General features: G+C 35.3%; 1 protein-coding gene across 1 annotated transcript; it reads left to right on the top strand.

Annotated features, from left to right (window-relative positions):
* The first annotated feature begins 1,743 nt into the window (after nt 1-1,743).
* Nucleotides 1,744-21,914, top strand: LOC111330892 (ras GTPase-activating protein 3). The gene is made up of 26 exons (XM_022935876.2): nt 1,744-1,887; nt 1,953-2,070; nt 3,786-3,894; nt 6,706-6,881; nt 7,437-7,529; nt 7,653-7,725; nt 7,877-7,911; nt 8,021-8,072; nt 8,303-8,352; nt 9,454-9,610; nt 9,691-9,789; nt 10,289-10,338; nt 10,656-10,770; nt 10,934-11,008; nt 12,286-12,409; nt 12,802-12,908; nt 13,283-13,360; nt 14,253-14,333; nt 15,339-15,412; nt 15,824-16,013; nt 16,987-17,057; nt 17,570-17,659; nt 17,742-17,789; nt 18,615-18,721; nt 19,046-19,214; nt 19,467-21,914. The coding sequence occupies exons 1-26, from the start codon at nt 1,827-1,829 to the stop codon at nt 19,531-19,533; spliced, it is 2,469 nt and encodes an 822-aa protein (XP_022791611.2). The 5' UTR covers nt 1,744-1,826; the 3' UTR covers nt 19,534-21,914.
* The last annotated feature ends 75 nt before the right edge of the window (nt 21,915-21,989 follow it).

Genomic DNA, 21,989 nt, shown 5'->3' with positions numbered 1-21,989 from the left:
AATGATTACAGCATATACGCTGCAAAAATTAATTTAAAAAATACTTAATTATAAAAAGCAGAAAAAAGACACTTCTTAAAAATTGGCAAACTTACTGAGTTTCTTACAGTTCTCTCTAACTCATTAAAGTCTTTGAAACAGTGATACCGCGAACGATGTTTTCCCCGATTGTATTTGATTTTGGGGAGCTTTATAGTATCGTTATTGCGCGTATTGTAGGAGTGCATATCATTCTTTCTTACAATGTCCAAAGAATATATAATTTCGCCATTAATACACTTGTATGCATATATACATCGATGACATTTCCTACTTTCTTCAAGATTTAGCCATGTCAAGACTGTTAATGCATCAGTAGATGAGGAGTGAAGTGATCTATCTAATATCTTTACTGCGAAGGATCGTTCTCATATACGTAATATCAACTTTGTTTTGCGGAATTTGAAATTCCTTCATTAGTGTGACATTGTCCTTGTCATCCCAGACTAAATCAGCATAATCAAAAATAGGCAGCACTAAGCTATTATAAAAAAGTAACCGAGCATTATAAGGTAAATAATACTTAATCCTACGTTCTTTGACCGTCCGACTCGTAAAATATGGAAAAAACACAACGAAATCTATTTACATTGCAGAGATGACAGTGCAAATGTAAAAGCAAAGAGAGAAAAGCAAAGAGAGAAAAGCGAGAAAAATGCTTTAACCAGTCTACTAATCATTTATTTTATTAATTTATTTATTTTATTTGTCTGCAAATGGTTTATTTAAAAGGGGATGTTATATGGCCGTGTTGCCATGGTGGCTGTAACTACAGCCCATATGATCGATCTATACATATTGGACATATCAGATAAAGAGGTAAATGAGGCCGCATCAATGAACGATATTAATACGGCGACCCTAGATTGACAAGAATGAAAACAGCTTTGTTTGCCACCTAGCTTTCAAGATAAATGGACAAGTTGACAATTGACTTAGCTTTGTTTGTTGTGTTTTTTTTTATTATTTGTCCTTTTAAACGATAATTTGGAAGCATTTTAAACCATATGGAGGTTAATGAAACAAAAACTTTGAGGGGGTAAAGGAAGTTGTAACAATAAGTGTTGTATTTTAAGCTCTCAGAACAGCTGATCTGTGGGAATTGCGCAACACGGCAATAAAACAACTGTTTGTAGCACATTATCACCCAGGCTTGTAAAATAGCTTTTTTAATGTCAGTCATCTATGTGCATATCGTATACGTAAAATGTCCAAATGAGTAATGATCAATTAGTAATATTGGTAGATATTGCATTATTAAACTGGCTACGCTGACGCTAACCCGAATATAATTTTCAATATCTTCGCGATATTTAAACCTGCATTTCATAGCAATTCCTCCCGAAATATTAAATTTTATGTCTATAAAAATTTTTGCACGGCTACGATCATAACGTTATCCTGTGTTCTATGTGAAAACATTGAGTCATTTCAGACTCAGGTTTAATTTCCATATCGGTAATGATTGTGCAGTGACACTATCATCTACTTTCTTATCAGTTTCATCTCTATTTTGTTTTCATTGTCGAATCTTCTTGCTGACCGCAAAGATTCACTGCATAAATTATCACTGAGTCGTTTACTATGTTGGATAACATTTTCGAACTTTTAAATGAAAAAAGAAAACTTTTTCATCATGTGAAATAGATAAAATTTAATAAATAATTAATCGCAGGAGAAAGCGCGGGAAAGAAATACCAAACCGGAAATTAAATCAAGTTGTTACCGGAAGCCACTATCCAATCAAAATTTACATCTTGAGATCATGTGACAATAATGGCTTCGACATGGCGGCTGGTGTAAACTTGTGTGATGTACGCATTGAAGAAACTCTCAAAATAAGAATAGGTAGGTTCAAAATAAAGCGAAAATTCTCTCGAGAATTGCTCTCCATTATCTGTGTGATTTTTCAGGTGAGGCAAAAAATCTTCCAGCGAGAAAAGAGCCAAGATATTCGCGAAACTGTTATTGTGTTGTTACACTTGATCAAGAAGAAGTGTTCAGGACCTCAACGGTAGAAAAAAGTTTATGGTGAGTTCGTGTATGAATATAGCATTTAATTCGCACCGTTGTATTTTAAATATCTCACAGAACTTTTAATTAAGATTTCATATTCAAAGGCTGGGGCTCGTGCGCGTTTACATTGAAATATTTAGCATTGATCTGTTTCAATTCCGTACGAGGAAAGTTTTTTTGTCGGAGTTTACGCACGATTTACTCCAACACGGTTGGTTTTAGCAAGTCTCGTTTCCACATGGAAATTTCATTCGCATCGCTGTCTAAATAATCATTTGGATCTTAGAAAAAAAAAAGTCGACCTTTATCTTGTATTGCGGGAAAAAAAAACATGAGAGGATTTTTTCCTGGTCATGGAAAATAGGGAACATAGTGCGTACGTCATTTAGTGGTATCTACTTATTTGATTTACGCTCGCATTTAGCAACTAGTCTAAGAGAGTAGCATTTTAGTAAGAACTACTTTAAACCAACTCAAAAAGAAGATAATAATGTTGAAGTTTGTTTGATAAATATCCTTATTGGATCGTCGCTTTCCTCTTCATTATAAAATCAGCGCCGGCCGGTTTTATGCTCAATGAAGAAATTACGCAATGAGCATGAAAATGTTCAAAAGCTCTTTCTTTCCTCGTGAAAAAAACACGCTGGTTAATGTTTTATTGCAGTATTTTAGCTAAGAGTTGCCATACTCTTTTTTTTGTAAAATATATGTCACTCTTCAAACTCGAGTGTATTGTTTTATTTTTGTTACAAGTGTTCATTAATTTTTAAGGTTTTGGGAACATGTCAATTTTGCTATTTCCCGCTAATTGGTTGTAGTATTTTTTTTTATTAGGTTTCATTTGTCAAATTATTTAGACATTTGCTTGTATTAAATGAAATCGAGTTTTGTTTGGTGTATGCAAAATTTAATTTGTGAAATATCTCACCGTGTTATTTAATTTATTAATCAGAGGTAGTTATTGAAAGGAACATTTTTTTTGAGGTGATAACCCACTTTTGAAATCCTGAACAATGTCATGCTGCCAAAAGCATGAATAATTGATTCAGTTCTGGAAAGATTGGATAAATCATACCTCATTGTAACAATTGGGCTAAGAGGATTTCATAGAGATCCCATTTGATCAAACTTGGCTACTTGAAAATCTTTTTTTTTTAATGAAAGTTTTCAACATGAGATTTCAAGTACTATGTAGTTCACCAAACTCCTGGGCTGTAGATGTTGGCTAGTTTCAAACAAATTGGAACAAGTGGGGTACAATCTATGACAAGGTGTATCAATTCAAAATAAATAAGTGAGCACAAAACAGATTCTAATTAGAATCACAAGTGTGATTTCTGTCCAAAAGTGTGTGGCAAGACATATCATTGCTACTTTATTACCTTCATCTAAAAATGAAACTTTTAAATCAAGAAATACTGTCCTTATGTCAGCACTATTACTCCATTGATCCATGAGCAAAAAAAGAGATTTCTAAGAAAATAAATGAGTGCAATTTATGAATGAATTGCATCACTGAAATCTGACTGGTTGGTTAATTTATTGTTCTGTTTCATTGGCTGAGTGTAATTTACCGAAAAAATATTTGTATTTGTGAACAAACTACAGTAAACAGCAAGGATTGTCAGTGATTCTGAGTGGCTCTCAAGAAATTAGCGAACACACAGATCAATATTCTCTTCCTTTTATATAATGTGTAACATTTTCTTATTTTTTTTGCTTTTCTGCAGCCCTTTTTTTGGTGAAGATGTACATTTTGAAGTTCCAAGAGACTTTAGGACATTATGTTTTTATCTTTTTGACACTGATCTTATAGGAAAGGATACAGTTTTAGGAAAGGTAAGTGTGATTCAAGGGCATAGTTAAATAGGATGTGCAACCATTTAAATACTGAGATGCAATGAGATATATGAAGTTCATATATTTTGTACTGTGGTATTAGATACATATGATGCACGATCCTCGCAGTAGATAGCGCTATTTAAGCAATAGCAAAAATCAGACCTGAAAAAAATCAGGCCTGTACGGGATTCGAACCACTGACCTCTGCGATACTAGTGCAGCGCTCTACCAATTGAGCTAACCAGCCAACTGGGAGCAGGCTGTTAAGTTGATTCGTAATAAACCCGTGAAAGTGATAAATGAGATACAATGAGATATATGAAGTTCATATATTTTGTACTGCGGTATTAGATACATATGAGGCACGATCCTCGCAGTAGGTAGCGCTATTTAAGCAATAGCGAAAATCAGACCTGAAAAAAATCAGGCCTGTACGGGATTCGAACCACTGACCTCTGCGATACTAGTGCAACGCTCTACCAATTGAGCTAACAAGCCAACTGGGAGCAGGCCATTAAGTTGATTCGTAATAAACCCGTGAAAGTGATGAATGAGATACAATGAGATATATGAAGTTCATATATTTTGTACTGCGGTATTAGGTACATATGATGCACGATCCTCGCAGTAGATAAGCGCTATTTAAGCAATAGCGAAAATCAGACCTGAAAAAAATCAGGCCTGTACGGGATTCGAACCACTGACCTCTGCGATACTAGTGCAATGCTCTACCAATTGAGCTAACAAGCCAACTGGGAGCAGGCCATTAAGTTGATTCGTAATAAACCGGTGAAAGTGATAAATGAGATACAATGAGATATATGAAGTTCATGTATTTTGTACTGCGGTATTAGGTACATATGATGCACGATCCTCGCAGTAGATAAGCGCTATTTAAGCAATAGCGAAAATCAGACCTGAAAAAAATCAGGCCTGTACGGGATTCGAACCACTGACCTCTGCGATACTAGTGCGGCGCTCTACCAATTGAGCTAACAAGCCAACTGGGAGCAGGCCGTTAAGTTGATTCGTAATAAACCCGTGAAAGTGATAAATGAGATACAATGAGATATATGAAGTTCATATATTTTGTACTGCGGTATTAGATACATATGATGCACGATCCTCGCAGTAGATAGCGCTATTTAAGCAATAGCGAAAATCAGACCTGAAAAAAATCAGGCCTGTACGGGATTCGAACCACTGACCTCTGCGATACTAGTGCAGCGCTCTACCAATAGAGCTAACAAGCCAACTGGGAGCAGGCCGTTAAGTTGATTCATAATAAACTCGTGAAAGTGATAAATGAGATACAATGAGATATATGAAGTTCATATATTTTGTACTGCGGTATTAGATACATATGATGCACAATCCTCACAGTAGATAGTGCTATTTAAGCAATAGCGAAAATCAGACCTGAAAAAAATTATATACTAATGAATAAAGGCTGATAGTTTCGAAAGAAACTGTTTGGAGCTGGGTCGGTGGGGGTAACGAAATAATTTGGATATATCAACAAAGTTGAAATGGTAAATTGGCCACCGTAACGATTACAAAAGCTGATGTTCCAAACGTTAGCCCCTCATCAGAGCGAAAGATAATCCCAGATAATCAGGAGTTTAACTGTGTACTGACTATCCCAGATTTTGTAACTAAGGGAAACTGGAAATCAATAGAGGATCTCATTCGCTCTGACAAAGGGCTAGCACTCGAAACATCAGCTTTTGTAATTGTTATGGTGGCCAATTTACCATTTCAACTTTGTTGATATCTCCCCATTTATATTCTAGTTTCACAGGAAGGTACATTATGTACAAATGAACTTGCATTCAACTGGCTGGCTGTGATCACATCACCCAGCTCTGGTTACACTGTTCACTGTTCACACATATGTTTCATATGTTTGTTGTTGTTTGATTTATCATCTACGGGTTTATATCGAATTAATTTGATGACCTGCTCCCAGTTGGCTTGTTAGCTCAATTGGTAGAGCGCTGCACTAGTATCGCAGAGGTCAGTGGTTCGAATCTCGTACAGGCCTGAAATTTTTTTCAGGTCTGATTTTCACTATTGCTCAAATAGTGCTTTACTGCGAAGGATCGTTCTCATATACGACTGTTCACTGTAATCATTCATCTTTAATCAGATTGTGAGTGCATGATCATGAACAATGGAAACACAGATACTGTGATCACAGTGAGGTCTCACTGTCTTAAAGAATGGTTTTCACGAGTCTTCAAAATCCCAGATAATCACGAGTTTAACTGTGTACTGACTATCCCAGATTTTGCAACTAAGGGAAACTGGAAATCTGTAGAGGATCTCATCGTGGGTTGTGATATCCATAGACCAAATGCAAATATGGCATCCAATTTGAGTTGCCATTGTTCTGGACTCACTAGTCTCATCTTCGCATGGAAACACAAAAGGATTATCACATGTGTGAGAGGCTAGTGAGTCCAGAACAATGGCAACTCAAATTGGACGCCATATTTGCATTTGGTGTATAACCCTGTTGGATATTTCCCATATGAGTGTTCTCTTGGTTATGGTTATGGTTATGGTTGTGGTTATGGAACTTCAAAAATTTGGGATACACTCACTTTGAAGTATCTGTTTTGACAGCTTTGGGGTATAAAATATCAGCCCAGTGACTAAGAAAAAATTTTCCTTTTAAACAGAAAAAAAGATTGAGTCCCTTTTAATAGACCAGCCCAGCTCACAAGCAAGGCCTGCAAGGAAAATCTCATGATCCAGAAACCAAGAGCTTTTCCCTTTACAGTGTTGCTGGTAATTCTTTTTCAGGTTGCAATTAAGAAAGGAAGTGTTCATAACTATCCGTCAGATACATGGTTTCCTCTGGTTCATGTTGAACCTGATACTGAGGTTCAAGGGAGGATACACATAGAAATCAAGCATTATGAATTTATATCAGATGCAGATGATGATGAAGTCTCCAGCACACCCAAACTAAGTGTTAAGTATGTGTCTCTTCCCAACATGAAATCAGTTCTCAGTGGTCTTCCTTTATTTTAAGCATAACAGGTATAAAAAATTTTAAAACCAGTAGACCAATAATTTAAAGAAAATTCTGGCTGCAATAGGAACTACCACTGTGACAGTGGATTTTACCAATTACTACCTGAAATAGAGGACACCGAGTTCTGTTCAATACCATAATGAATTTATTTAACAGTATTTGTAGTCCTAGCTATAATGTTGAAAATTGGGCTGAATTTGGTTACTTACTATAAATTGTTATTAAGCACTGAAAGTTTTTGTAATCTTTCTTGGATGTAAGATATTTAAACCAGTTAATTTTTTATAAAATTTTGCTTTTTTTCAGATTGTTACTGGTAGTAGTTATTTTAAGTCATGGATGAATTAAAGAATATTTCTAGAAGAATGAATATTTTCAGTCACTAACTCTCAGTAACCTTCCCTTGCAATAGCAGCACCTCTGAGGCTGATATTCCAGGTTATATTTGCACCACTTATCATTCTTTTTGTTTCTTTGTTTCTTTGTTTCTTTGTAGGGTTGTTGAATGTACTGATTTATATGGGTGTAATGGAAATGGCACATTTTCTGATCCTTATGTCAGTATTACCTGCCAACGCCCTGTCTTAAGGTAAATTAAAAGTTACCAAATTTGTTAGCCGAGACCAATGAGAAAATACAGCTCTTAAGATCTCTGTCCTTGGCTAGATCTTTTGTAAGTTATTTTGATTTTGATTTCTCTGTTTCTCTACAGGTCAGAGCCTAAAAAGACCAAAGTCAAGAAAAGAACATTAAATCCAAAATTTGAAGAATCATTTCTCTTTGAAGTATGTATAAATGATATTTTGATCAATAGTTATCATACATGGATAATTTTTCCATTGCCCTTTATCCGAGTCATGGTGCCAAAGGTTTGAAACCAGATTTACATGTTTCAAAAACTTCATTTTAAATGCGGTTCAATTTTTTTTGTATTAGATACCTGATGATGATGTTGAAAGCTTGGTTTTGAGGTGTGCACTGAATAAAATTGCCTTTTTCATGGATATATCTTTTGTTCTGAATTAATTGGTGAAGTCAGCTTTGATAAAAAATATACTTTTGATCTTTGAATTTCCTTAGGTGCACTGCCTGGAGTGCCAGTCTTATAGGGGAAGATATCTTCTTAGGAGAAGTAAGTAGTTTAAGACAACGGTTGGTTCAAAGGATGTTTCTCTAGCTCCCATTGTGTTCTAGTCATGTATTAAATTTCTTTCTTGGATGAGTTGGTTATACTTGATATATTAAAGAGTTAATTAGTTGTGTTGGTATATACCATGAGTCCTTTTCTTCACAAATTCTTAATTTTGTACATAACAAGAGTTCGTACTGAGTGAAGTTTCACTAATTTTCCATATACTCTAGGTCAGGGTTCCTCTGAGTAAATGTGATTTGTCTTCAATGCATGAAGGATGGTAGGTACTCTTCACTGACTGTTACAACAAATTTTAAGGACCAGCAGTCCATCCACAAAGTAGGGTTCAGTCCCCTCATGTCAGTATATATTTTAGTTTTTGTGCAGAAATTTTCATTAATATTATGTAGTTTGTCGTTGTATATATGTTCATAAATTGCTGTGTCTCGTGTCTCTCTAGAAATCCAAACTGTCGGGTATGTTTTAAGGTCTCATTTTGCTAGGTTTTTCATATGTGGTAATTTATCATCAGTTGTTAGATTTAGTGTAATTTAATTCTGTTTCAGAAACCACTGGTTAAGAATAAAATGTATGGTTTGGGTATATAACCTTTGAGAAATGTTGCTAGTGCATTTGTTACACTGACATCATCATTACCGTAATTTCCGGCCGTTTACCCGCACCGGCCGATTAATGCATGCGGCGAAAAGAAAGTTAACAGACTACCCACACTGGTGGATAACCCACACCTTAAAAGCAAAGAAAATTTATACAAAAAGGCTCTAGAATTCACAACGTTTCATTCTTGATGGAATACAAATTCGTGGGCACATTTTGTGCGAGCAATCGTTCAGCGCCAACCTCATTCCCAGGGTCTCTCATCTTCCCAGTTCTACTGGGCCTAACAAAATTCTCATCAGCTCAAGCTAGTGTTAACTGGAAATTTGTTACTGATGTGCCAGTTATCCTTGGATTATTTTTTGTCATCATCAAGGTTTTCTTTACATGCGTGCCGATAAAAATTTGTTCATCGCATAACTAATTGTGTGTGAAATAAACTAGAGTCAGCATCATGTTTTCGTGCCGCTTTGTGGCACTTTTAATACAATAAAGTTCATCTGAGAGGTGGAAACGCAGGTAGGTGAGAATTTTTTCAATGCCACTGCCAGTAGATAAAATTGTCACTTAACCTGCACCTCCCTATTACCCACAGTTCCGCGTGTTTAAGACAAAATCAACAGATTACCCGCGGGTAAACGGCCGGAAATTATGGATAATTATATGTAATATTAGACATTTCTCTTAAATTAAGATATCATGTTTTTGAACAGGAGAAATACAGGTTTTCTATTAATATTATATTGTCTCTTTTTCCTGCAAGGTACTGGCTTGGACCTCGTGAGGAGAAGAATGACCTCCCAGTGAAACAAGATATAGGCTCGCTGAGGCTCAGAGTTACTCACACTCAAGATCATGTATTTCCTTCAAGTTTTTATGATCCTCTGAGGGAGACAATTTTGGCTATAAAAGATGGGCAGGTAAAAAGATGGGCATGTTGGATTTGTGTGTTGAAATACAAAGTTCATTATGTATAATGAGGTAACCTTGTATCCAATAGGACGTGCAGACAACAGCAGCCCACATTCTTGGTGATATAGTTAAAGATAAAGCTACTGTGGCAAAGTCTCTCGTCAGAGTGTTCTCTCACCATAATCAGGTTTGCTGTTTTTATTTTTCTCTTAATTAACTCTTTAATTAACTCCCACAAGGGATTAACATGAAATTTCTCCTTATCATATCCATACATTATCCAGCAAACAGGTAATGAGAGAACTCAAACTTACCAGGTAGTTGTTATCCTGATGTAATGCCAAATTCTCTAACTAATTTACAAGGAAATGTGTAGCAGCTAGAAGGGGAGATTTGACAAAAAGTTCTTGGGAGTTAAAGAGTTAAGGAGAGGGTTAAATTGACAGAGTACTCAAATGCAGGGTTCTCCCTTACTTCAAGCACGACAGGTAAAATAAATTTTCACACCAATAAGGCAAACCTTAGGCTTTTAGCTGTTGAATTTTCAAGAATAAGGCAGTAACAAGAGGTACTCTAGGCAGTAACCTTTAGGCTACTCCCTGAAAAGAAAAACACTTTTGTCCTCTGTGTCCTCTCTATTTCATTTCTTTAATTTAAGTTGTTTTGCATTATTTTGTTCCTTTTAGGTTGTAGATTTCATTAAGCTGGTTGTAGATCATGAAGTCCTAAGTACAAAGTGAGTATCATGACTTGTTCCCAGACTAAAAGCTAAATTTGAAAGATGACAAAATGATGAATTCACAAGAAGTACTGTTTGAAGTCAGTGAAAGGTTGCCCTAGAAATAATGATAGTTAATAATTACTGATAGTCAGAATAATGCTGCAGGCAGAAAAGGAAGAAAGAATTACCAATAAATGCCAACCCAAAGTAAATGCAGTGCTGAATTAATTGGAGGTCAGAAGCATGTACAGGTATACTTACTGCCTATAATTTAGATAAATATGTGTAGTTTTTTTCTCACAAAGATATTTTGCTGTTTTCTTTTTTTTCAGAGATTCCAATACACTTTTCCGAGGCAATTCTGTAGCAACCAAGTCTGTTGATGAGTTCATGAAACATGCTGGCATGTATTATCTTCATGACACCATTAAATGCCTCATAGATGAAGTGAGTCTATTAAATAATGTGCTTTTGAAAACTCACAATTCATATGGATCTTGAATAACTTGTAACTTCATTGGCCTACAATCTACGGTACATATTGGTTGTGAGAATGGCCAGCTGTGTGTGCTAAGTGCATCAATTGTGTAAATTTTGTCTTCTTTTCCAGATTTATGATGACCACAAAAGGTGTGAAATTGACCCAGCAAAGCTGAGAGAAGGAGAATCACTTGAGGCAAATTTGGTGAGTTATTGAGGGGAACTCTCATTTTCAGTCTTTGTATTGTCTGTTGATTATGAGAATGAAAAAATAATAATTTATATCACGTATTGCAATCATTGTACATAGGAAGCAGAATTCTCAGAGCTAACACTTAAACAAGTGTATAGTGGACAGTATAAAAAGGAATTGTAAGTTTTAAGATATTGGAAACCATAATCATCTTACTCCCAAGATCCAAATCGATTCTTTGTCTTAATTTTGTCTGCTACACATTTCCTATAATAATAATAATTATATTATAGCTCTGGAATTTGGTTTTGAATCAAATAGTATCTCTTATTTAATACTTTCTTATCATCCTCATTGCTATTCTACTCAAAGATGTATTGATATTGTAAGTAGGAATTCATTTTTGTTCATTCCTGAGAGGGTCAGTGTATTAAGTTTTGTAATGTGCAAAAGATTTATGTTTTCCTAGCAGCCAGAAAACCCTGCAAAGAAACACAGTGGTGTACGTAGTTTGTCAGCTGTCAGCTCTTTGATAGAACCCTACATGTACCGTAATTTCCGGCCATTTACCTGTGGGTAATCTGTTGATTTTGCCTTAAACACACGCCACTGCGGGTAATAGAGAGGTGCGGGTTAAGTGACAATTTTGAAATCTACTAGTAGTTGAACTGAAAAAAATTCTTACCTCCCTGAGTTTCCACCTCTCAAATGAATTTTGTTGTATTAAGAGTGCCACAAAGTGGTACGAAAACATGATGCTGACTCGAGTTTATTTCATGCACAATTAGTTGCGCGACGAACAAATTTTTATTGGCACACGTGTAAACAAAACCTTGATGGTGACAAAAAAAATCCAAGGGTATCCAGCACATCAGTAACAAAATTAATTTCCAGTTAACACTAGCTTGAGCTGAAGAGATTTTCCCGTTTTAAGGGACTTGTTAAACCCAGTAGAACTGGAGATAGGGATTTTTTGAGAAATCAACAAGTCAACATGGCGTTGAACGATCACTCGCACAAAATGTGGCCTTGAATTCACATTCTGTCGAGTGTGAAACATTGTGAATTCTAGAGCCTTTGTGTACAAATTTTCTTTGCTTTTAAGGTGTGGGTTATCCACCAGTGCGGGTAATCTGTTGACTTTTTTTTTCGTCGTATGCAATAATCGGCCAGTGCAGGTAATTGGCCGTGCGGGTAAACAGCCGGAAATTACAGTACTATTATCACTAAATCCCAAATGGATGATCTAGGGCTAATTTTGATTTGATTGTTTGTTTTTCTTTATGCAGGTTCATCTGAGGAGCTATGTAAATAGATTATTTGCAGCTATCACATGTTCTGCCATGGCGTGTCCAACTGTAATGTGTCAAGTATTCCACGCCATAAGAGAAGCAGCTGTCAGAAAATTTCCAAGTAATTGAACTCCACTATGACTTTATGAATTGTCCACATTGAAAAGTTCCTGATGCACCAATTAAACCCACTCACTCCTAAGATCTGATTATCAATTCTCTCAAGCTGCCACACATTTTTTTGTAATTAGTAATGAGAATTTGATGTTAGATCAAGTTAAAAAATTCTACTGATAAGTTTGAGAATCCTCATTACCTGTTTGCTGGCTTATAGGGGGGAGTTTCATGTTAATTACTCATGGGAGTTAATTGAAAGGGTTAACACAAATGAATGACATGATAACCAGGCTGAATAAAAGGAGCTGGGACATGTTTCCTTTTTTTTTTTATAATTGTCTCTGATTAATTGATTTTTCATGAACATACATGTTGTTTTATTTTGCATTGATTCAGGTGATGAAGATGTTTGTTACACGTCAGTGAGTGGATTTGTGTTCCTGAGATTCTTTGCACCTGCTATTTTAAACCCTAAATTATTTCAGATGAGAAATGAGCACCCGGTGAGCAATTTGTGATCTGTAATAATTACAATTCTGAATTACAATTATCAATGTCAGTATCTCATATGCAACCATGCACCCACCCCTCCCCTAACTCCACTTTAACTTTAGTCATCAGTAATGACTGTTCTTGAGTTAAGGGAGGGGTGGGTGGATGCACAGTTACTCAGATAGTAGCATTGACCTGTAATTTAAACCGTTAATAATTAAGCAAAGCTAGCTGCAGTTAATCCCAAAACTGCTTATTCTTCTAAGAAGCTTCACTTGACATCTCCAGTACTTATTAAGTTTCCCATTTTAATTTTTTTTTTCAAAAGTATTGTAGTTAGGTAGCAAATTTGATTACATCAATCCATTCTGTCTTGATTTTTCAGGATGCACAAACAGCAAGGACCCTTACACTTATATCCAAAGCCATCCAGAGTTTAGGGAATGTTGTGAGTTCTGTGCTGGTAGGTGCATTTAACTTGTATGCCAATGAATCTTTTATTTTACCACAATTTGTGGTAATGTCACAATCTGATTGGCCAACTTACCATTCTCTATAAGAGTGCAGACAACACTGTTTGCATCAACATGAGTGACTCATAATTGTGAAAATCATGTGGAATGTGGAATTTTTGCAGACTCACTCAGTCCCCAACATTCTGACTACCATGATGACAAATATCTTTGTCAATAGGACAGGACTTCTGAAATTTCGCGGGGAAAAAAAAAGAAATTTGGTGGGATTTGAAGAGACAAATTTGCGGAGAAAACGGCCGATTTTCCGGGAATTTTCTGGGAAAATTTTCGTTGAAAAGCAAACATGAAAGCAAAAAAGAAAGATTTCTAAGAAACACATGGGAAGGATGTCAAATTCAGCGCAAGAAAGAATCATAAAAGTTCTTATAACACAGTTCCAAAGACAACTGTACTTGTTAATGTTTCTAGCGACAAGAAAACCAAGGATATGCTCCAGAAATGCAACAATGGCAAAGCTTTTTACTTTGCGGCCAGTGCCCAGGTTTTCGCAACATTAATATAAGAACGCCTGGTAGTTATTTTCAAGTTTACAGTAAGTAAACAGCTCCAATAGCCAAAATAAGTTAAAAATATGTTGTGCCGACATGTATTTGGTAGAATTTCTAGCAAATTTCGCAGTATTTTGCATGTTTTTGTCAATTTTGTGGGATTTCATGGATTTACCTGAATTTCACAGCTCCGCAACCGCGCGAAATTTCAGAAGCCCTGATAGGAGTACAGACCAGGCTAAAACACTCAGTCTGTTGACTTGTTAAATAGAACTGAACCAATGTTAAATTTTTATGCATACATTTTCATTGTATTTACCATGTGGAACAGTGTGGACAGGTGAAGGAGCCTTACATGGAAACATTGAAGTCAGTTATTCTTGACCAGGAACATATAACAGCTGTCAAAAGAGTAAGTTGTGTGTTTGTTTATGGGTATCTAGTCTTTGCAGTGTGTTTTTATATTTGGTGTTTACCAGCCTCTGCAAAGTTCAGGTCAAAATGCCATTTTTTTCCTTTTTTTCTGATCCTCTTGTTTCCTGTTTCCTGTTTCCTCTGACTGACACTAGTGGAAGATTTGCCATTTTGGCCACTAATGGAAGATTTGCCATTTTGGCCACTAGTGGAAGATTTGCCATTTTGTCCACTAATGGAAGATTTGCCATTTTGGCCACTAGTGAAAGATTTGCCATTTTGGCCACTAGTGGCAGATTTGCCATTTTGTCCACTAATGGAAGATCTTTCATTTTGTCTATGATACGAGAGCCTGGACCAGGTTAATATTGACTGACATCAACAGCGAACAACCAACTTAAATATATTTCATTGTATCTCATTTATCATTTTCACGGGTTTATTACAAATCAACTTAACGGCCTGCTCCCAGTTGGCTTGTTAGCTCAATTGGTAGAGCGCTGCACTAGTATCACAGAGGTCAGTGGTTCGAATCCCGTACAGGCCCGGTTTTTTTTTTTTTTCAGGTCTGATTTTCGCTATTGCTTAAATAGCGCTATCTACTGCGAGGATTGTACATCATATGTAAAGAGTCTTTTGCTATTAAAACAAAACAAAAAACCTTATTTATTAAGTAAATGATACACGGTGATTCATTTCAGAACTCAATCATTCTCTTTTAGAATAAAAGACAACACTTTATAAAAAGGTAGAAGAAAAATTGTCAAACCTAAAATTTTTGCAAACCTTTTGTTGTGTGTATTATTCAGTGAGTGTATGCTAGGCATCTACATAATCAGAAAATGTGTGGTCACTATAATCTTGGATTCAGAAAGCTTCGTATCCAGTTATACCAAAATCTTTCTGGACGGCTCAGAAAATTAAAGCACCAGTTCAAAGTGATAAGTGAGAGGATGCTTGCTTTGTATATGATATGTGAACTTGTTCTGCTGTTGTTTCTCAGTTCTTGGAGATCATTTCCTCACCCAGTAGAGCACAAGGACTACCTGTAGATTCAACAATTGTTCTCAAGGAAGGGTGAGTGATACAAATGTCAGGTTATTGATTTTTCTCATTTTGTGTTTTATAAAGATTTAGAAATGCAAGGACTAGCAAAAACCAACAATAAAAACCAACGTTTCGGGGTCATCATGACGCCATTGTCAAGGAGAAATAAAAAATAAAGTTTGTGGCAAGGTGTAACACTAAATTAGCATAAATATGTTGTTTAATTAGCTCGTAACATATTTATGCTAATTTAGTGTTACACCTTGCCACAAACTTTATTTTTTATTTCTCCTTGACAATGGCGTCATGATGACACCGAAACGTTGGTTTTTATCATTGGTTTTTGCTGGTCTTTGTGTTTTATTGATTGAAATTATAGTTTCAAGAGGACTGAGTTGTACCTAGTGCTTAGTTAATTACTTTTCTTGTTTATTTCATCAGGGTGTTAGTAAAGAGAGCACAAGGACGAAGTAGACTAGGCTTCAAAAATTTTAAGAAGAGATTCTTTGTTTTAACCAACAAAGGCCTTTCATACTCCAAAGACAAAACTAAGCCAGTTCTTGGCCACATACCTGTCTGTGACATCTTGGGAGCAGAAAGTTTGGGTGAAGACTCTTTTCACTTAAAACTGGTTGGTTGGTTTGTTTTCTTTGTGTTTTGTGTTATTTGTTGTTTGCTTTTGTACTCTATTGCCTTGTCCTGAATAGTCCTTGTATCTCTTTTATGCTGCCCGTAATTTGATGTTTCATTGATATGAAAAATACTTTTGGCTACACATCAACAGAGCATTAAATTACTTTGAATTGTCATTTTTCTTATTAAGGATATTTGTTAAGGATACCTATAAGAAAAGAGCACTACACTCTCCTCGTGTAGAGTTGGCTTGTGATGCTCGACTTTTATTATGCAGTACTCTGTGTTCATCACCTTTCTTTTATTTGACTGAGAAACAACTATAATTTTAATTTCAAAACATGGTGTTAGGAATCCCTTTTTAACAAATCAATAGTGGTTTAGCATGGGCTGTGCTCTCATCAACAACAATATTCATCATTTATATGTGCACGATCCTTCGCAGTAAAGCACTATTTAGGCAATAGTGAAAATCAGACCTGAAAAAAATTCAGGCCTGTATGGGATTCGAACCACTGACCTCTGCGATACTAGTGCAGCGCTCTACCACATATACGTTTCATAACCGCAGTTCATATATATGTATTTCATATGTTTGTTGTTTAATATTCATCATTATAGTACCAGTGGTCAAAATGTTGTGGACTCTCAAGGTACAGCCGATTGAGTCTGCAACAAATTCTGATCTGATGATGATTATCATTGTTGTTATGAGTACAGACTAGGCTAAACCACTGTTGCTTTGTTTTTACTACAATATCAATGTGAGATAAAACAATTCTTTCACTGCGTAACATGTTGCTTGGTGCGTTGATGCAAGCAGTGTTGTCTGCACTCTAATCAACGATGGTAAATTGGCCAATCAGATTGCAACAACACAACACTGCCATTTGTGGTAAAAATCCTTTTATGCTGCCTGTGTTACATTTGCTGCAGCTCTCCTAATCCTTGTTGCTTTTCTTTTCACACAGATGGTACAAATAATACAGCCTGATAGACAGCTGTACGTACAGGCGAGCAACACAGTAGAGGAAAGGGAATGGTAAGAAAATGATTAGATAGCTCATTTCGATGAAGTATATCTAAATTATAGCTCTTGAGTTTCATTAAACCAAAACCAAGGTAGTGGTTATCACTTCAGCTATCAGAGTGTAGGAAAGTATTATTAGGAGCCACAGAGGGGAGCAGGCATTGCACAGTGGTGAGAACATTTGCCTCCCTCCGCTGTGGTCTGGGTTCAACTCCCAGACCTGACGTTACATGTGGGTTGAGTTTGTTGTTGGTTGTTGTCTTGGTCCTCACTCCCTCCAAAAAGATGAAACTCTTAATTCCAATTTGATGTAGAAAGCAGTGGACAAAGAGCCACTAGTACTGCTCTGCCCATATTTATCTTTTATTTATTCAATTTACTTATTTATTCATTTATTTCTCAAAACTCCTGATTAAAAAAAACAATTAGTAAATACCCTAGTGCATACAACTTGTATCTTCTTGTAGCCTCAACACTAAATGCAATTGTCCCCTAGTCAATGATCATGTTCTTATTCTTTGTAGGACTCGAGCACTGCGTAAAGTTTGTCAAAGCAACCCATACAGAGTTAAAAAATATCATCCAGAAGCATTTGTATGTGGTAAATGGCTATGGTAAGAGCAAAATTTCTCTCATGTTACAGGAGAAAAGAATTCTGTGACTGTTTGTTTGAACTGATTTTTGTTACTCTTGTAGTTGTAAAGAGCGGGTAGAAAAAGCATCAGGATGTTCACCAATAACAGAGTAAGCAATTCTTTATGCTCTTTTGTGATACTGCACTATTATTATTTTTGTTATTATTATTACTATTATTATCATCATCATTATATAATTATTTATTTATATCCCTCCTAGATACTGTGACAGTTAAATTTGTTTTTTTGTCTTATTAAACAATTAATGAAAGAGGACCAAATTTGTGATCAAAGTTTGCAATTCTCAACTAATTGGGATGAATTGGATCCAGGTTGATCTACAGAAGTTTTCATGGAAGGACTTTCTTGTCACATCACAACATCCATTGCAATAAATTGTTTTCTTCTTTGTGCATGCACACTATTTCCTTTGTTTTTAAGTACACTTTCTCTCTTGCTGAAAATAACCTCAGAGATACATTTCTTAAAACCTTGATCTAAGTTTCCTGCATTAATAACGCCCTCCCCCCCCCTCCAAAAGTAAAAATTCCAATTTTTCTTGGTACGTAGTCAATTCAACCCAAAATGCATTGTGTGGACAGAATATCATTTGATGTGAGAAGGGTGTCCTTAAGTCTTAGTTTTGGAAACACCCACAATTTAACACTACTTAATTTAAGAAATAAAAGTTAATGTAGGTCTTGGAATGCACTGGTAAATGAATCACTGCATAAACTATGTCACAATCAACAGAATGTGCCACCTTGTAATAATGAAATTGTTGGAAGCTTCATTAGTTTGCTTAAAATTAGTACTGCCACTTTCTCCTCATTCAAAAATGTATCCTTGTTTCCATTTGATGCTGAGGAGAGTTTGACCCAGAAATGTTTTGCTATTAATAATAAAATCAAACTTTCCATCTCTCTTTGTTTAGAGTACCTCAACCTAAATGTGTAAATGTAGCTATAGATTGTGATCGAGAGATCGAAAGAATACACTCACTGTTTTTAATAAACTTGGAAAAGTTGGATGAATTACAAGGTAAGTTCATCTTGTGTGCTTTTTTTGTGATTAAATAAGTCAAGCTTTATTCATAAGAACCAGTGTAACAGGTACTTCAAGCTCATTCAATGTTTTCAACAAAGCCACTTTGTTTCACCCTCTCAGTTAGTGCTCTCTTTCACCTTGTGTTTAATTTTTTTTTTCTGTTGTCTCCTCTAACAAAACTTTATGTGCTCAATTTCTTATTTTGGACATTGATCAATCTTCAAAGGTTACTTTCAGTACAAGTCTCAGAGAGAACTAATGGAACAGTTTTCATTTTTCTGTTGTTTCTATTGCCAAAACAATGTTTTTCTATTCCAGTTGAATGTGAGAGTCAAAGTGAAAACTGCACTGTCGAAGGAACAACCCAGGAGATGTGGAAACAGAAGTTGGAAACCATTAATGACATCCGTTCACATATCATCAGCTTAGAACAAGAACACAAACAGCACAGGAAAATAACACATAGACTGACCAGACATGGAAGCAAGTGAGTGTCTTATGACTTGCATGTATGTTGAACAAATTGTTCAATCTTTAGGAAAGGACTAATAAGAAAACTGCCTGTACCCAGTCTAGACCTCTCATTTATTGAAGTCTAGATTTATATTAATAGAAATTAATATTCACTTGAATAGGCCTTAATCCAAAATTTTTAACAAATTGTACATGTGTACTGTCTGATAGTGATAAAATTGTTATGGTCACTGTTTCTAACTTAATATCTGTGTTCCTCTTTCAGGAAGTGCCCTTGGGGTCCAACTCAAGAATCTCCTGATCCATTTAGACGTCATTTGATCTTACAGTAGTCAATGTTTGTACTGAAGAATGTGTGTGTCAGTTCATAATGTTTCTGTCAAAGGGGTCACTTCAGGAGTGCAATCCATAAAAACTTCCTTCCTTTCTGTATAAAATGTAATCTCACACACTAGACAAATTCTTCCAAGGAATTAAGCCAGGATGCCTTAGGAAAAGAACAAACTAAAGGTTGCTGTTGTTACATTTTCAATTTGAATGAGATTTCATTTTTGTTCGACCCTCTACAACAATATCACCTGTACTGATTTTCATAACAAGGAGCTTAAACTCTTCCTTTACATTATTAATGTATTTATTTTTCAGTAAATAATTTTATATATTTTTAGTTTATGAATTTACTTCCTTCAGACTTACAGCTAACAAATGTATTTGTTTTGCATGTCTTTCTGTTGTGGTTTAGTGGCTTTTTTAAATGGTACCTGTTTCTTTTATGAAATATTCTATAAAAAAAAAGGAAACAAATTTAAGAGAAAAACTGATTTCCTTTTCAGTCTTTTGTTAGAGTAGAAAATAGTCACTGTGTAGAAATTGTCTTACAGAGTGAAGGGTATTTTATGTTTACCTAAGGAAAAACATTCCACTAATTATGGGTTATTTTGTTTTTCTCTCAAATCAGTTTATCCAGTTCATTTTTTTTTTTAGGAGGGGGGGGGGAAGAGAGGGGGGACAGATAGCAAACTTTTGAAAAAAAGCTTAAGTGCTTGTCAATTTAGCACAGGTGTGTGCTTCAAAACAGTATTTTCACATTACAATTCACTACAGATAATTGTATTATAGCATTCCAAACAATAATTTGAGTCTGATTTTGAAAGGCATGTAGAGGAAAAATTTACCTCAGGTTCAAGTGCAATACTCTGGTAGTAAATAAGCACTTGCTCTTTCTCATTGTAAAACAAATATGTACTTCAGGTACCAAAATTTTTAATAGGTGCAGTTCTTAAGATTCCTAGCCAATCATAAACTTAAAGTACACAACAACAAAATTGATTTTACATAAATAGGGCTCGTTTTGGTTATTGTATCTTAGAATCTTTTTTTTTATATAGTGAATAGTTACAGGGGGTGTGCATGAAATTGACATGTTAGTCAAGAGTGGGACTGGTTTAAAACTGAAGACTGTTCTGTAATCAGTGGAGATTTGTCAAAGGAAGACAGGAAATGTGAAGTCTTTCCTGGCAAAACCTTTTAAAATTTTTTTTCCCCTGCATTTCGTTCATGATCATTAGTGAAGCATAGTACAAACAATATTCAGTTTCCTTTTTTATAATAATTGATTTTTCCATTGTCATTCTGTTGTCATTCTGTTTTCATTCTGTTTTGTGTTTGGTTTTAGAAATATTCTTGAAACAAACGCATTGCAACCCCGCTATTCCTCAAGTCTAATGTCTGTGGAACTTATCATTCATTTAAATCTTTTAACACTTCACAATTTCATTTTGAGATGTTTTTTGAGAGCTGCACTGCATTCTTTTGTTTTTTTTTAATGATTCAATATTTAAAATATTGATGTTGCTTTATTTTTGTAATATATGTAGATGTTAGATTTTCCAAGCCAAGTGTAAAATTATTCAAAATTTTATGCCTGTAGATGCAAATTATTTTTTTTTGAATTGAGCGGTATGTTATTTATAAAGTTTTGCTGGTAAAACCAGCTTTTGTTTTATTTAACTAGTTGATTATAAGCAGTAAACATTCCTTAGTCAATCCAGCCTCTCACCATGGTATGGTCCTTACAAATGGATTCCTATTCATGTGTTCGCATTTATGCCAAGGATCTTGTTAAAGTAAACACAATGGTGTGACAGACATGCACTGTCACCCCAGTTTGTCCTAAACCTATCAGTTTCACAAGTCAGATCGCAAGGGCGGTGGTCCTAAAAATGATCCACCACTTGTTAGTTCTCTGTTGGGAATAACAGATGATGTATTTCTTGGTATGTATGTCTTTTCATTCTTTCACTTCCACAAAACGTAACTTCTCCCAAAATTTTCAAAACATCCAGTGGTTAAGTTTATTGGAGTAGAAAGACTGTTCTATGTACCTTCACCAAGGAAATGTCTAGTAGCTACAGTTTAATTGGGAGAATAACTGATTAGATCTTGGGATTGAGAAGTAAAATGCAATGGATTTTTTTTGCATTTGGATGATTATAACTTTCTGTTATGATCTTCAGTGTTTTTTTTTGTTCTGGTTTTGAATTCAAAATTCATTAATGGTACCAGAGAGCAGGGTGTGTGTTTGTAATTATTTCCTTTCAATTGGTTTGTTCTTTTATTTTTATGTAGAGTATGAAAACTTGCTTGTTACATCTAAGACAAAAACTAAAGACAGTTGCCTTAGACAATTGAAAATAAAACAAATTAAAATGGAGTCGTTTCATTGGGTGATTTCTTGTAGATACATTACAATTTTAATCAAGAAAAGACAAAATTTGTGGTCTGAAAC

The sequence above is a fragment of the Stylophora pistillata genome, chromosome 7 (assembly GCF_964205215.1).
Source record: "Stylophora pistillata chromosome 7, jaStyPist1.2, whole genome shotgun sequence".
NCBI lineage: Eukaryota > Metazoa > Cnidaria > Anthozoa > Scleractinia > Pocilloporidae > Stylophora > Stylophora pistillata.
The sequence above is the reverse complement of the archived record's forward strand: the minus strand, read 5'-3'. Positions and strand labels throughout refer to the sequence as shown.

Bases quoted from the DNA above. Each gene is read 5' to 3' on its own strand.
- LOC111330892 (XM_022935876.2), top strand. From the start codon at position 1,827: ATGGCGGCTGGTGTAAACTTGTGTGATGTACGCATTGAAGAAACTCTC. The intron at 12,909-13,282 runs GTGAGCAATTTG...TTGATTTTTCAG, and splicing joins AGATGAGAAATGAGCACCCG to GATGCACAAACAGCAAGGAC. The intron at 17,660-17,741 runs GTAAGAGCAAAA...TTACTCTTGTAG, and splicing joins GTATGTGGTAAATGGCTATG to TTGTAAAGAGCGGGTAGAAA.